This window comes from Mastacembelus armatus, chromosome 1 (assembly GCF_900324485.2).
Source record: "Mastacembelus armatus chromosome 1, fMasArm1.2, whole genome shotgun sequence".
Lineage (NCBI taxonomy): Eukaryota > Metazoa > Chordata > Actinopteri > Synbranchiformes > Mastacembelidae > Mastacembelus > Mastacembelus armatus.
The window spans coordinates 14,489,278-14,505,698 of record NC_046633.1 but is presented as its reverse complement, the minus strand read 5'-3'; the positions used below and the strand labels follow the sequence as shown (position 1 = coordinate 14,505,698).

Below are 16,421 nucleotides of genomic sequence, written 5' to 3'. Positions count from 1 at the left end.
GAATCAGAGATACTTGAATTCCTTCACAGCAACTCATTCCAGCAAAGAACCATGGCCTCTAACTCGAAGGTGCTGACTTTGAACACAGATGCTTCACACATGGCTGAAAGCTGCCCTAAGTGCCTGTTGAAGGTCACGGTCTGATTAAGCCAACAGGACAACATCATCTGCAAAACGCATACATGTATTGCTGAGGGCCCTAAACTGGACACAGTCCTCCCCCTGGCTGTGCCTTGAGATCCTGTCCATGAAGATCATAAATAGGATCGGAGACAAGGGATGACCCTGGTGAAAGCCAGCACCCTCTGGAAACATATTTGACTTCTTGCTGAAGATAAGGACCCAGTGACAGCCAGTCAGAGAGCTTGTTACGCCAACTCCCCCTGGGCTAACTTACATTACGTCTCGTTTTTGGAAGGGTGGCCAGATTGCCACAGAAATAAGCAAAGGTAATGTGAACTGGATAAGCAAATGGAGAAGTTAAAACAGAAAAAGCAGAGGAAAATTGGAATTGGCTTTTAAATACCTGATTCAAATCTGATCTTTTGATCCATATTATAAATTCAATTATTCATTTCTCCGCCATTTTTTTGAAATCCCACTATTTAAATCTGCTCTTATTATTACTTAGTAGTATTCATGTAGCAGTTTACACCCCTCCATAGTAATAGGGAATAAATTGACTGAAAAAAAACAAAAAACTCTCTCTCTGTGAGATGAGCAGCCAATCAGCTGTAAACAAACTCATCTATAAAAATTCAGCACAGTTTCTCAGTCTAACATACACAGAGCTCATAACTGTAATAAGGACAGACCTAGAATCCGTCTGTCTGCAGTCGGATACAAATGACAAGTACTATAGCTGTTAAAAACAACTGCTGAACCTCATCACCTGCACCATATGGCTGGAAGCAAAGTGCAGCAAAGAGAGCAGTGGGAGTCATCATGCTAAGTGTAACACTGATACACTCACACACAGGGGCTGAAGGGGCTTCAGGCCGATGTCACTGGGAGTCATGACTTCCCCTTAGAAGTGCAGCTGTTAAGCAAAGCTGTTGAAGCTTTAATGGTGCTGGGACGTCAAAGAGCAAACAGTAGAACGATAACAAAAACAACCAGGGGAATAACAGCGCTCAGCACAAAAAATAAATAAATAAATCAAAATGAATAAAAAAGGTAATTAAAGTTGTAGTTCCCACCCTTGGGGATCTGTACAAGCTCATCCCTGTGTATATCTCATGCATATTCTGAGTGCACGTGGTGGGCTGGAGGCCTGTTCTGCACATGCTCACTGGGCGATGATGATACGGGCTGACACACCGCATGTCGTGAGCGTAGTTATCAGGCTTAGCAATGTGACATTTAAGGACTCCCTCTTTTTTCCCCAGTTAGGGGAAGGTTTGTGGCATCCACACACCGTGGCCAAACATAAACACACAGATGTGCTTGCACACGCACGCACACACACACACACACACACACACATACACACACGTATCATGAGTCTAGCTTCCTTAAGCTAAAAAGACTCTTTCTGCATGATTAAAGACATATCACTCACTAGTTCATGACTCTATGCTACATCATACTGCTTTCAGTTTTTTTTTCATCATTGTAATCACAAATGACCTGGGGTCCACTGCTGACACTGTGTTACTGACAGGAATGACATGCATCAACTGTGTATTACCATAAGGCACTATTTATATTGTTATGCTGTTGTGATGAATAATAATAACTATTTTTGTGTAGTGAAGTCAGCCTGGTGAGCCCAGGCTCTATCCTTTCACCGCCTCATCAGCTTTACTACATACTGTAAGTGAAAAATCAATCTGCTGGTGGCACTTGTCAGGGGATCATAAATACCTCTGGTTGTCTGTGCAACAACAGGCTAGGATGAACATAACCCTGGCCTTTCAATATAACAACACTGCCTCCACTTTTAAACAATGTACGTCACCACAACAAAACAGACTGCACACTAGACCAAGTTAAGTTCAGCATAATGAATCAATGTATAACGTTCCCCATGATTCATGCATCACTTGTGCATTCAGACCAGATAAATGAGGGAGGTGATCATAGCCTACATATGAACGGCAGCAATGTGCAGATTCACTTCAGGTCTCACGATGATTTATTATATGGTTGCATTTTAACGACAGTTGCCCTCTCTGGCTATAAAATACTGCTACTAGGAAATAACAGGTACCTTACAGAAGATTTTTTAATTACTAACAATGAAAGAACATTCGTTGCCACCCTTGGGGATCTGTACATCTGTACATCTGAACATTGGGCTGACATTTTTCATATGAGTGACTTAAGGACTACATTGTACCCACATTCCCATTACCTCAGCATGAGGCAATCTTTGTGGAAATCTTTTCAAGTCTGCATCAAAGACAACACAATGCATTAATGCCTGACACTGCATAAAGTATTTGGTCAAACTTCAGTTAAGACCAGAATCAGATTTTTTACATCATACCTTACATTTTTATACCATGGAAATGTAAAATAATTACTTATTATTATTATCATTTGTATTAATTTACTCACTTAAGGACATCACACACTGGTAGTGTTGAGTGTTGCAGCACTAATAAGTCTGCAATGCTGTGTGTGAGCCAAAAACTAACATTAGATAAAACAGCCTTCAAATCCTATGCCAACTAATGGATAAAATCGATTAACGGTTGATAACAAAAATAATTATCATTAATTTAGGTCTAGTAATGTAGCTGTTTGCCACAACACATGGTGACATGGTGAGCAGCTGCAGAGAAGAAAATCATGGAAGCGGAGAAAAGTGAAAGTCAAATTTTCCATAATTAAAGCATTTTTACACAGTTTTGTGGATAGAGGTAATGCTTCTTGTTCTAGTTTTTCTGTTATGAGGTCAGATAATCAGCCACCCAGTAAAATGTTTAAGGTCTTCAGGCCAACTGACACAATAACTTCTGTATCTCACTGAGCAGACAGACAGTTTTATCTTATGTCAGTCCACACTGACTCCAAGACACAGCATGAGACCCAGGTCACTATTAACTTCTGCGTTTTTTAGGCTTCATGTCTGTATTTCCCCTGTGGAATTTTTAGTGACTTTATAAAGACAGCTGTAGCCTATATAGGACAGGTTTTTTTTCCTGGCAATGAAAACGGCACACACACACACACACACACACACACACACACACACACACACACACACACACACACACACAGAGATATATTGCTGTTTTGAGCATGAAAACATCTCAGAGTCGGCGTGAATTAAATGTTTCTTTTTAACATATAAACTGTGGACAATGTTGTGAGAATCTGTACAGTAAAAGTCCGGAGCTGTCGTTTTAATACATGCAGCATACAGCAGGAGATTGTCCAAGTGAGATATATTCTCACATGGGGAGAAAGTCCAACTCATTTTATTGAGGGGTCGTGTTGCCTTTGTAGAGTATGAGGGAGACACAGCAGAGCTTACATTGGATAAGGTCTAGCAATGTAAATGCATGTCTGAAAGCATGTCACTTCATTGGGTAGGAAATTTTGATTTTGATTTCGGCACCAAACAATCACAAAAAACAATGTAAACGAGAAAAAATATTATTTTGCCACATTTTTGGTTACTTTGTTTTGAATGATACTGTAGGTACACTTTCACCCTTCCCAAAACATAAACAAACTCAGTCTAAACTGCCAGAACACCTAGACGTGTGTGTGACATCAGGAAAAAGTAATGGAATTCTAGATAATAGATAAACAAAAAGAAAAAAAATATATTTTGACCTTGCCAATACTGGCAACATGACTGAATTGAGTTCCATTTATAAGATATAATAATAACAGCTAATAAATCAAGTTAAATTAGACAGGTGCCCTTGCTTTCTTCAACAAAAAATTTGCTTGTCACAAAATAAATCAGGCTCCTTTGACTTTGACAATGTTATCTATCACATTCACTAATCCTTAACCTGTTGCTCTTTAAATTATTTATACAAGTCAGCACATCTGTTGGCGTAGGTTTGAAACATCTTTGCAGTGTCCATGTGTTTGCCCTGACTGTCAACGCTTGTAGTTGCAGCCATACCTCTTTTTTACCATTAAAGCTGCCTGCAGGTTACAAAGAGAAGCTTGAGAATTAAAAACAGTTGACAAGCCCACCGTGCCCGGAGCTGTCGCACAGCAACGTAACTTTGGATATAACCTACAGCTCTTATTAAAACTGTCATTCAAGTACTGACACTTACAAGGCATAACAAGTCATAGTACCATTTTTAATGGCAGGGTATTGAGCTACCTTTCTAATATCTGTATACCGTATAACACTATTTGGTCAGCAAAAAAGATAGAACCAATTCCATTTTCTGGTAACAGTTTGGATTCAAGGACTCCAACATGAATCATAAACATTATGTGCAAGATTTGCCACACAGTGGTGTCCGCACCTACTAGGTAACATCATGAGCCTTTTTAACCACCTGAAGGTGTTTTTTTTTAAAGCTCAATAAATGTAACATGTCAAGTTAATGAGTAATTATGTTAAATAATCAGGATTTCAATATTGACCAAAACACCTGTGATTATGATTCTTTCCATAATCGAGCAGCCCCATCATCAGGGTTACTCACTCAATTTTGCTTTTAGTATGTTTAGTAAACATTTGCTTTATAATGAAACAAAATTTAAGATCTTTTTAAATGTTGTTACATTAAAATAAATCAAGTTGGTTTTATTTTTTATTACATTTGTAGCAATCCTGTTGTTCAATATTCATATTTTAACAATTAAAATGTTGAAAACAGACATATTTATATTTTTTGTAAAGGTCTGATCAATGGATTAATCAAAAACATAGACTGATTAACTGATTATTAAAATAGCTGTTTATTGAAGCCCTACTCCATAGCACCACTCAAATGCTCCACAGGGTACTTAAATGCACTGATCTGGAGCTATACATACTTCACATGATGGAAAATATGTTACGCCACCCACCCCTTTTAATTTTCATAGTTTTCTGAAGTATTACCTAAACTCCGGTCTTATCCAATGTTCTTATCAATTATTAATGGAGGGCATTTCCAGAAATGTTTAAAGATATAAAAAAAATATTTATTGTCCGTAGAATTCACATGTGCAACCCAAGTACTGTGGGTTCCAACTTTAGGAACTAGTTGTCTGACCAATCTAAGCAATCGAGCAGGAAAGGGACTGCTCAGGGACAGAACTAAGAACACAAGAACCACTCTGACACAATTTCTTTATGAAGATGCTGCTGCAAAGACAAGAGTCAGTGCAGCACCTCACAAATCTTGGTCGCAACGCAAAGTGGCCTAGGGTAAAAAGGCACACAATAGTGGTCTGAACTTTGCCAAATGTTACAACTGATGAAATCAAACTTAAGCTTGAGCTGTAATCTGACTCACTATGTGTAGAAGGCACTAACTTAACACCAACTCTGTGATTTCAGTTTAGACACTGGGATAGATTTTAGGACACAGGAAGAAACCAAGAAACTAAAATTCTGAACTGCTACATATGGTTAGTGTAAAAATGTATTATCTAACAAAACAATGACCTGAACAGAGATCATTGTGACGAGGAAAAAGTTTTCCTTGACTGGACCAGTAATAGCCAAGAACTGAAATCCACAGAAAAACAGCTAAACATCTCAGGCCTCTGACACAACAAGCTGGGATGGCCACTGGCCAATGTCCTGCACCACTGACACAAGTTGGCCTCCCGTTGGTGTCTTTTCAGTTGATTCTGATTCAGCATGTTGAATCAGCAGTGGGAGCAGCATGGTGGATGGTGTAGAGTGCTGTTGCCTCACAGCAAGAAGGTTCCTTGTTCGAAACCCAGCAGGGACCTTTCTGTGTGACATGTTTGTTTGCATGTTCACCCTGTGCTTGTGTGGATTTTGTCTGAGTACTTTGCTTTCCTCCCACAGTCCAAAAACATGTATGTGAGTGTGTGTGTGTGTGGTTGTTCGTTGCTGGCGACCTGTTCATGGTGTACCCCTGCCTTTCACCCAAAGAGAGCTAGGATATGTTCCAACAGATTCCTAAATAAGAATAAGCAGGTATAGATAATGGATGGATGGTTGGTTGGATGGATGGAATCAGCAGTGGATCCCATCAACCACTCTGATAAGCTGTTTAGCTCAGCAGATCAGTGTAGTATTCATGATTTTTTACGCATCTTGCCCAGTTTATCCTTAGTTTTCATTGCTGTCTCTTTCTTCTTTTAAAAGACCGTGTTGACTGTGGTGGGGGTTGGCCCCTCGCTCGGAGGGTATGCGGTGTCTGGGCTCACAGAGCGCCGGGCCCGGGCTCCACCTGTCTACAGCTGCACACATGCACACTCACACATATAGATTCACATACTCACATACATGGTAGTTGTCATCTCTGTGTATCATTGCTGACACTATAAATTGTATTATTAACATATAGTTATTATAATCGCCATTATTATTGTTATTACTATTATTTTTAACAATATTGTATTGCAAGATCATTAACAATAGTAATGTCTCTTATTGTATTGCTGACATAGTATAAGCATTGATATTGTTTATACTGTATACGCATCACTGCAGTTGTTTTTTTCTATTGTCTGTCTTTTTGTAAACAGATGTAAGAAAAGGAATAAATTGAAGAAACTCCCCAAATCCAGATGTACAGACGTATTAAAGACAACTAAAAGCTGTTATCCTTGTTAACGGTATTTAATTGAAGTAGTGGTTATTTGAATGACAAATTATTTAAATTATGATTATTTAAATGCTAACGCTATACATTTTCAAATTGCCATTCCACCAATGGACCCTTAAGTATGTTTTAGTAATGTAAAACATATTAATGTAATGTAAAAAATGTACTGCCAAATTGTTTTAATCACTAGGTTGAGCCAAAATATCCATCCATCCATCCATCCATCCATCCATCCATCCATCCATCCATCCATTATCTATACCCACTTATTCCTAACCAGGGTCATGGTGATCTGCTCGAGCCCATCCCAGCGCTCTTTGGGTGAAAGGCAAGGTTACACCCTGGACAGGTCAGCGGTGAGCCAAAATATGTTTACATGAAGTAAGTACTTCTCTCAGTCTGACTGCCTAGTCTATCATTTGGGAGCTGTGCATCTATCAGACATCATCAAAGCCTCCCAGAAGCTGGTTGTACTCATGTGAAGAGCCTATCCACAGATAAGGAAATCTGACAAGTGAAATACCAGTATTCTTATCCATAAAACATATCAAACACCTTATCACACACTCACTGCACTTTAACCTTTTTTGTACTACTGTGCAGACTGGCTTGCCGCAAAGGCAAAGGAATTAATTACCTTCCAGAATATATTATACACAGTTTCACAAACTACACAAAAACATTGCAGAGCACTGCAAAGTATTAATGTATTCAAAATTAAAGTAAAAGGTACCCTAATGCAAGAATGGTGGAAAGAAAGCAAGTTAGAAAATGTTTTAAACGGAAGGCATACTGTGACATGGTTTTAGCCTCAGTTTGAATCTGGCTCAATGGCTTTGTGAAATTTTGTATATACTTCAGCTGTATATCAGCAAGCTGTTCAGAAAATCACTTTGTGTGGTCTACTTTAAGTCTTTCAAACTCTAGGGACAGTAGCAGTAATGGAGGATGTTCGTGGTACTCAGGAAACAACTTCAACATTGCTCACAGTCACACCAGCAGGATGAATCTTTAAAGGTGTGTTGCGCCACTTTTGCTGCTGGCAAACAACCTGAGTTCTATAATTCAACAGGGAACTGGGAAGCATTTCTTTCATACATGAGAAGAGATAGGACAGTGAGAGAAGAAACACCACAATCAATAGGCAAGGAAAAACTGCAACAAGAGGTAAATAAAAATAATGTTGCATAAATGCTTTGCAGATGATTTACAGACGAGTGTGAGAGAGAGAGAGAGAGAGAGAGAGAGAGAGAGAAACAGTCTGGGAATCAGCGGGTGTTCATATAGACGGGACAGACTTACTGAGATAATTGCTGTGATGGAATGGCCTTATTCCCAGGAGCACAAAGCTCCTGCTCCTGCAAAAACACAAGATGACTTTGCCAATCTGCACATTAGGCAGTTATGAAAGAACAGCAACCCTTAATACTGCTGTTGTCACTTAGAGCTAATATAATATGGAAAAAAAAATTCTGGTGCCAATATTGAATTTGACTCCTACTGATGTAGTGAGAGTAAGAGTGATCATTTCTTCTGATTTGATGGCTTCATTAGCTGGGTTCTGGACATGCTTATTTTTTTGGGGTTGCCATGTTGGGGCATACTTACACAGCAACCTTGACTGGGCCTAATATTTTTGTGCTTTTGTTGTATTACTTCCTGCACTTAACAGTATTTTAACTGTAAAAAAACACCACCTTTAATGTAGCACAAGCACTTAGGAGACAGAGGCACTGCAAGACCTTTACAGCAGTGTCGGTGAGCAACGAACAGCACAACCTGACAGATTCTTCAGCTTCAACCATGTAGATTTAATAAACTACTTTGCTGAAATTCCACCAGCATATAAAGTCTGCTACAAAGAGAGATACACTACCATATAACTGCGGCTCGCTCCCACCCTTAAGACTGTGCTGTCTTTGTACACATTCATTTTTAGTTTACAGTTCCCTAGTTTTAATATACAGTTATTTGAAATTTTTTCACCTTTTTCATATTTTGCAATCCTTAATGTCTGTTTTGCATTTGCAGTGAAGTTAATGAGCACTGTGTTTGCATCCCTGTTTGTACGCCATGCATGTGGGAATGACAATAAAACTGAACTTGACCCTTAGCCTCCCTCTGACAAGTGGGCAGAAGGCAGCTAGGAGGCTGCCTATGTGCAGCAAAGGAAGAATTATGAATAAACACACAATGCAGACAAGCATCTACACACTGCAGAAATCAGGGCTCCCTTTTAAACAGTTCAATTTGCAGCCACACACATACGCGCACACACACACAACACATTTCTCACAGGGAAGCCCTGATTAAGTCAGAGCTACGTCCTTCCCTAAAATGGAGTGCTGCATTGGAGCTGAGCTGAGTGGAGAGGAGAAGATCTTTAATAACAGAGGAGGACAGGCTCTGGAGAAAGACCCCTGGAGAAAGCAGTCACGTGTACGGGCTATACAGACTGTTAGCTGTCTAATCACACAGCTAGAGCTACTGTACACAAAGCTGCTTAGGGGGTTACATTAATCACCTGTGTTTGGGACTATGCGAAAAAAAGATGCATCAAGACTATGGTGCTGTGTGTATTTGTGTGAAACTGACAGAGAGGAAGAAAGAGTATGAGGGTGATTGTGTGTGTGCATAGACGTGTTAAAAAGTAGATTTCATCAGCTTTACTGCAGATGAACACTACAGCATGACTAATCCACTGCTGAGACATCGTCAGAAGTAATGGCTTTTTTCCTATTTTTTACCATAAGCAGGGGGAATTAAAGTACACTGTGGCCCTGCACATTCAATTTGGACAGCAAAGTCACCAAAATGAACAATTCTTGTTTTCAGTGATCAAAGGGAAGGTCACACACACACACACACACACACACACACACACACACACACACACACACACACACAAGCAGAGATGGAGATAAAGACAAAGTTACAGTACAAATATGTAACCAAACACATTCATAACTAACTAACTGTTTTTCCTTGACTCAACAATGACTCACAAATTAGTGAAGGAGGGGGGGTGACGGGGCTAAACAAGTCTCTGAAATTAACAGAAACAGCAGGGCCCTCACAATTAAAATCAGTGAGGGAGATGTAATGACGGGTATGATAGCTTGTTTCAAGTCTGACTGGGAGGAGAAAATTAGCAAATGAGGGCCTTTTTCTCTCCCGCTCTGTCTTTCTGACACTCTCTCTCCCTCATCTTTCAAGTACTTGATCAGCAGGCCTTTAATTTCATGCAACAATCAGTGAGTGCCTCTGCCGTGCTGCATCCTCCCAGAACACAGAGCTCATGTTGGGATACATCCTCATCAGCCAGCCCTCTTCTCTACTCGCTGTGGCTGGCAAGCTGTGGAAATGCACACACACAAAATCTATTGTGCACAAAGTCATGTACAAGCTACCACATGTTCACACACATAATTAGTCAATCCATTGATTAGCTGAATGACAGAACATTAATAAAAAATAATGTCAATAATCAAGTTTCAACTTCAACAAAACTTGGGTCTTACTTTGAGCCATGCTAGTCAGGGCTTAAAAAAAAAATCGATGTTCAGATTCAAATCGCTCTTATTTTGAAAGATCCCTTATTGATTCATCGATTTTGAAATAGATGCCATTTCCAGCATGCTCTGTGCACTAATTATGTTGGGTGGTCTTGCGAAACAGACATCACTCAACATCAATCTCATTAATAACCAAGCAGAATTGGCTTTGAAATGGAAATATCTGACTGTGTGAAACAGAATCGAATCGATTCATGAAACTGGTAGCAATACCCAGCCCTACTCAGGATGGTGATGTCTAGTGGCCAATGACCTTCGTCCAGTCTGCAATAGCTCAACGACTTCTAGATATTTTGCCATAACGTTTGGTACATACATTCACGATTCCCAGAACATGAAACCTATGGCCTTTGCTGACTCCCTGACTATTGCTGTAATACAATCTTTAGGCTGGCTTTGGGTTAAATGTCCTGACAACACTTGGTGAGATTGCCTTAAAGTCTGGTACAAGCTTCCATAGTCTCAGAATATCTTGCAGTCTCTTGACATTTTTAGACTGGTAGTCTTCAGCACCTACTGACAGGTTTCACCACTTAAAGACATTTATCAGAAGTTAATATGCTCCCTCTGGAGCCATAAAAGATTTATTAGAAAAACCTCTTGTAATATTTTGTAGTACTCCCATAGTGGTTTACATGGTATTACAAAACAAGTCAGTTAACATTAGTTGCACAATATAATGGGACAAATAGAAAACCTTCAGATAGTTGTGGGGTGCTGAAAAGGTGTGATATTTTTTTGATTTTCTTGCATTTTAGAGACAAAATGATTGTTTTGATAATGAAAATAATATCACTAATTGCAGCCATAAGTAACCTACAAAGTGCACCTGCTTTCATCCTGCAGCTCATGTGTTCAACATCTTTTCCCTTCACACATACACCACCTTTTTCAAAGGTCAGATGAGCAATGAGTCACTAACTCCTCACAGGGGTGCATTTTATGTGTCAGACAGAAGCAAAAATCACAAGAGTGGACCAAGACTTTTGGAAAACACAGATTATTAAGCAAAAACTGCAGTCCTCCAGAGGGGGACAGGGTCTAAAGCCATCAGACTATGTGCTTTAAGTTTAGCACAAGAGGACGAAAGAGCGGATACCGTATAATAAGCCAAAGATGAGAATAAGTTCAACTTTGACTTCAGCTCCCTTTATAGATGACCTTGGGTAGGGTGAGAAAGGAGATTGATGAGGCATTTTGCTTAATGAATTCACAAGCGAATCGCCCCTCCCTCTGAGGGTAGGGCAATTGTCTCCTGCACATGTTAAAAAAAAGACAAAAGTCAATTTGACCTGCAGTATAAGTATAATCAACTCTCTCCATCACAGTTTGTACATATCAATGACCTGCACTGAACATCAAATTTATTTCCATATCTTTAAAAATAGCAACAGACATAGCTGATGGAGGGAATCCATAAATGCATACAGACTGGTCCAATGAAAAGCAGGCCGGATTACATCAAAAAACATGGTTTAACATGACATAAAAGCATGTTTTCATTTTATGGTCACCTACACATGGTTAATTTTAATCCGTTTAATAAGACTGTGTGACTTTAAACTTTACAAACGAAGCATGCTGACACATCATCCTTGAGTGCTTCTAACCAAAATCACAGGTTGAAGATAGATAAAGGTCTCCATGGAAACAAGGATTTGTCACCATGGGGAAAAACATGAGGGAAACACTGAGGAAGAGAATGGGAAAAATGAAGACAGAGTTGGTGTGAGACAGAGAGGAAAAGCTAGGTGGTGGAGAGTGAGAATGAAACCGTCAGGACCCTAAAAAAATGTGACAGAAAGTGAAAGTGAAAGTCGCTGACGTAGCCACAATGTCACTGCCTGCTATAGCCTGTGCTCATGGGAAATCATCTGACCTCACAATCTGGGTTACCCTACATTAAGGAAGAGAAAACAAGGACCAAAAAGGGTAGAACGACAACACATACGGGATAATGATTTGTTTCCCACTTTCACTATTTTTTTCATCTTCCTCTCTCTGTTCTAGAAGAATGGAGAAAGACAAGGAGGGAGGGGGTGTCCGCTTTCTTTCCTCCTGTCTCCATCTTACCTGGAGCAGTGCAGTTCTTAGATTCTTCACTCTCTATTCCTTCCAAGCTGCTGTTGTCCATTTCCTGCAACAGCCTCCTTCCTCCCCATGTATCCTGCTCCTTACTGCTCTGGCTGGAGATATCAAATCCTGGTACATCACAGAGAAAAAAAAAAAGATGTTTATAAGTGAGAGTCTGAGTTAGGGCACCTAAGTTTCAATAACGATACCAAAAAACAATTCTTTTTATTATATTAGATGTTCAATATAAGCATGCAGTGCTTTCATGCTAGATTTTTATCAGACTGTCTGACCAAAGAATAAGTAAAAGGGTGATAACTATCTTACAAGTTCATTGCCACCTATTAATCTGTCAGGATTAATCAAGTTTATCTTATCTTAGTGTATTTTGCACTCACTCTAAAAAATAACTCATGGTTCCACTCTGTGTCGGACTGCAGCATCGTTTTTGATATCAGATGGTGTGGTAAATGTCCAGTGAATCAAACTATGATGTAAATTTTAAAAAACAGCTGCGAGAAGAGATATTTCACAAAGTGACCCCATCTCTCTATGCTGTCGTCATGGAGGAAAGGAAGAGTAACGTTCAAACTAACTATGTCAACAAAAACTGCGAGACTGCTTTAATGCCAGTGTCTTTTTTTTCCCAGTACACATGCTTCAGTGCCAATGCAGAGGTATGCAGGGGCATCCTGTGTGCTCAGACAAATGCATCAGAACAGGTGGGAGGACATTTCATCATTTCTCCTCGACTGGCCGAGTCAATCACTTGACCTGAAACTGACTGAGCTGTGCTCCACTTGCTGAAGACCCCACAACAGGCATGGGCTGAAGGTGGCTGCAGTGAAGGCCTGGGAGAGCATCAGCAGGGAAGATACAAAACATTAAATATGACGGTTTTGTTTTACTTCAGGTGTATCTGTCCAATTACTTTGAATCCGTACATATTAGGTACTTTGTGGTAAAACTGATACATCTCGAACACAGTTCTTTTATTATGGGTGTAAACCTACCCAAATTAAAATGGAGCCTTGGCATTCTAACATAGTATCTGTTGCTTCAAACTGAAGTGGTGAAGCACAGAACTTGAAGAAACAAAAATGTGCAACTGTCCAAATACTTCCAGCCTGGACTGGTATGTTTGTAGCATACACATGTTTCCATTCCTCCATCATTTCATGTTATTGTCAATGGTTGAGTAAACTCTACATTCACCATTGGCAGGAGTGTCTCAAAGTGCAAACTAAAACCAAAGTGTCTGACCGATGAGTAAAGATTTCACCATGTTGACCGTGTGATTGTGAACTTTCACCCTGGACAGCCCAAAATCACCAACTAATGTAGTGCTCAGCTTGTTCCTAATGGATTTTTAGAGTAGAGGACCATGCTGACCAGTTAAGATTATGAAAGTAAATTACCTATAATAACATATTACTGCATATTCACAATATAGGCAATTTTACTGACATGAAATGGTCCTTATCAGTTATTGTGTGGAAGGTATACGTTTGTGCCCGTCAGATGTTGCAGGTACACATGTTGTGTTCTCAGTCATATTAAATTTTGATTCTTTATGTAATAGTGGGGTACTGGAGGAGTGTGCCACAGATGTGACAGTTTGGTATCTGCATCCTCCACCCCACACCCTGGTATTAATAAAGCGAAGGGGAATTTCATCATTTTCCAAAACACAATCCTCTTTGGGGGAGGAGCAACTGTGGAGTGCACAAAGCGGGGCTCCCACTGTGGCTACATCTGCACATTCTTTAAGAAAGCGGCAACACCATTTCATACTTCAGAGAGCTCAGCAGGAAAGCTCTGCCCTGTCCACCCTGCCAACCACTAGTCTGGTCTAAGAAAGGAATTCAAATAGAATCAGAACAGTCCAGTTATCCAGTAGTCCTCAGGGCATGGCTGAACTTCTCACCTGGCCTCACCTTCACCACACCACACACAGCAGCGACAGCAGCAGTGAGCTTTGCGTGCCAGCGCTGCTCCCTGCCTCCTTCTATCTTTGACTGTCTTTGCACATGGAGAGGCGAAGAAGAGTGTGGGAATGATTAATGTGCTATTGAGAGGAGGCTTTGAGTGCTCCACTTCCAGCTCCACATCATCAAGCTCAATTTAGCAGAACTTCATTAAGCACATCATAAATAATACACTTTAATTGATATTCTGGCAAGCTGATTAAGAGTTAACAAGAAAACAGTGGGGACAAGGGAAATGCATTAAATGCACCGCGTTGTACCTTGTTCATATCTGAATTTGAGCACACACACAGATCAACGCTGTTGCATTTCCCATGTAACCTGGAAACGCAGTACGGAGGAAGGAAGGACAAAACGAACCCCACCGATGATGCACAAAATCATGAGTGAATGAATATTCATAGAGACCGTCTGTCCGTGGAAAGTGATAAATGCATCTCACTTTAGCTGAGGCTGACTCAGTAATCAAGCGGAGCGCTGGGGGCACAGTCAAAGATACTGTATATAAAAAGAGTAGGAGAGGAACACGCAGACATCAAGTGGTACAGATGCTTACTGTAGTTATTTATCAGGCTTTCAATTGATTGCATTTAAATGCTTTGCAATGCTAATCAACTAACATATGCATAATGCTGTCCAGTAACGCTTTAACAGTAAATAACTGAAAATAAATTGAAATAAAGGTTGAAAGTTGGAGGGGCACACTCTGCAACCTGGAGAGGTGTAGGCCTTATACCCTGGGGTTCATTGTCCTGATTTCACTGCTCTGCAGCTGAAACACCTGAACATGCAAGAGCCTCTGTATCCCTCAGCCCAGAATAGTTTCCCACTGTTAAAGCTCAGATGAATTCCCATTATAGGCCACAGTGCCTCAGTGCGCCCATATGAGGTCAATAAGAAGCAAAAAGTTAACAGAATATAACTTTATTTAACTCTTTAGCTTTGACATTGTCGAACGGGCAACTACATTCATTCAATAAGTAAAAAGGCATGTTAATTAAAAATACTAACGTTACAGAGCGAAGCGTATTCCCAATAGGAAACTGAGGATAAGTGAGGCACACACACACACACACACACACACACACACACACACACGTTCCTAATGTTAATGTTACATAACGTAAAGGCTACAAATGAAGACAGGACAAATGTGCACCGCGGAAATGATGTAAAATAACGTTTACAGCCATCAAACCAAGAATCTTAACATCTAGGGGAATTCAGCTCCGCGGCATCCCGGAACACCGGCTGAATCCTCACCTGAATTTTCCGTGAAGTAGGAAAACCCCTTCACGACCAGAAGCAAGCTGCCGAACAAGCATATCTGGATTAAAACCAACTCCTTTCGCCTTTTCCGCCTCGCTTTCACCTTCTTCTGGCTCGGCATCACTTGCGTCGGCCGATTCCGGAGTCGGATACCCGGCAGAGACATCCCCTCTACCGCTGCCACATCCATGCGCATCCCCGAAAGAAAAAAAAAAAGAGAGAAGAAAAAACAACGAGCAGCCTCCTTTTATTCCCAGGGAATTAATTTATCTCCCGGGAACGGATGAAAAGTACGAGGGAGGGGTTTCAGTAAGGCTGGAGATGTTATCTTAAAAAAAAAAAAAAAAAAAGTTGGAAATCGGTACCGCTAGGATGCTGCGAGGGCTACCTGGCGGAAAAACGTGTGAGCCGGGGGTGTCCTCTCATGTCATGTTGAAGTGCGGATTTTGGAAGCAGTGAGGAAGGGGACGGCTGCGGGAGCTGTCCGTGGATCCGTCCGTCTGCTAGTTCAGAGAGAGGAGGGTCCGCCTGGGAACGACTGGAGTCGTGAAAAGCACGTTTGTATATTTGTGTATTCCTACCCACGTGACCCAATACATATGTACTTTCTGGATTTTTGATTGATTTAATGAACTGTCAAAGTTAAAGCTGATGGTTTAAAGTTGCATTCATTTATTTTTAGACAGGTAAGTCACTGTATTGAAGCTGTCATATTATTGCTTTATAAAGTTGAATGTGAACATTAATCACTCCCAGCAGATATGAAGCATCATTAGCGTTCAAATTATGGCCTGTTC

At 40.4% G+C, this 16,421-nt stretch overlaps 1 protein-coding gene across 1 annotated transcript in view; it reads right to left on the bottom strand.

The window, feature by feature from the left end:
* The window catches only part of LOC113128174 (sodium/potassium/calcium exchanger 3-like), a 44,777-nt gene extending 28,957 nt beyond the window's left edge, over window positions 1–15,820 (bottom strand). Inside the window, exons 1-2 of the mRNA XM_026303284.2 lie at window positions 15,619–15,820; window positions 12,368–12,496 (exon numbers count right to left, since the gene is read on the bottom strand). Coding sequence (XP_026159069.1) covers window positions 12,368–12,496; window positions 15,619–15,820 — 331 coding nt within the window. The remainder of the gene's footprint in view (window positions 1–12,367; window positions 12,497–15,618) is intronic.
* Window positions 15,821–16,421: the final 601 nt, after the last annotated feature.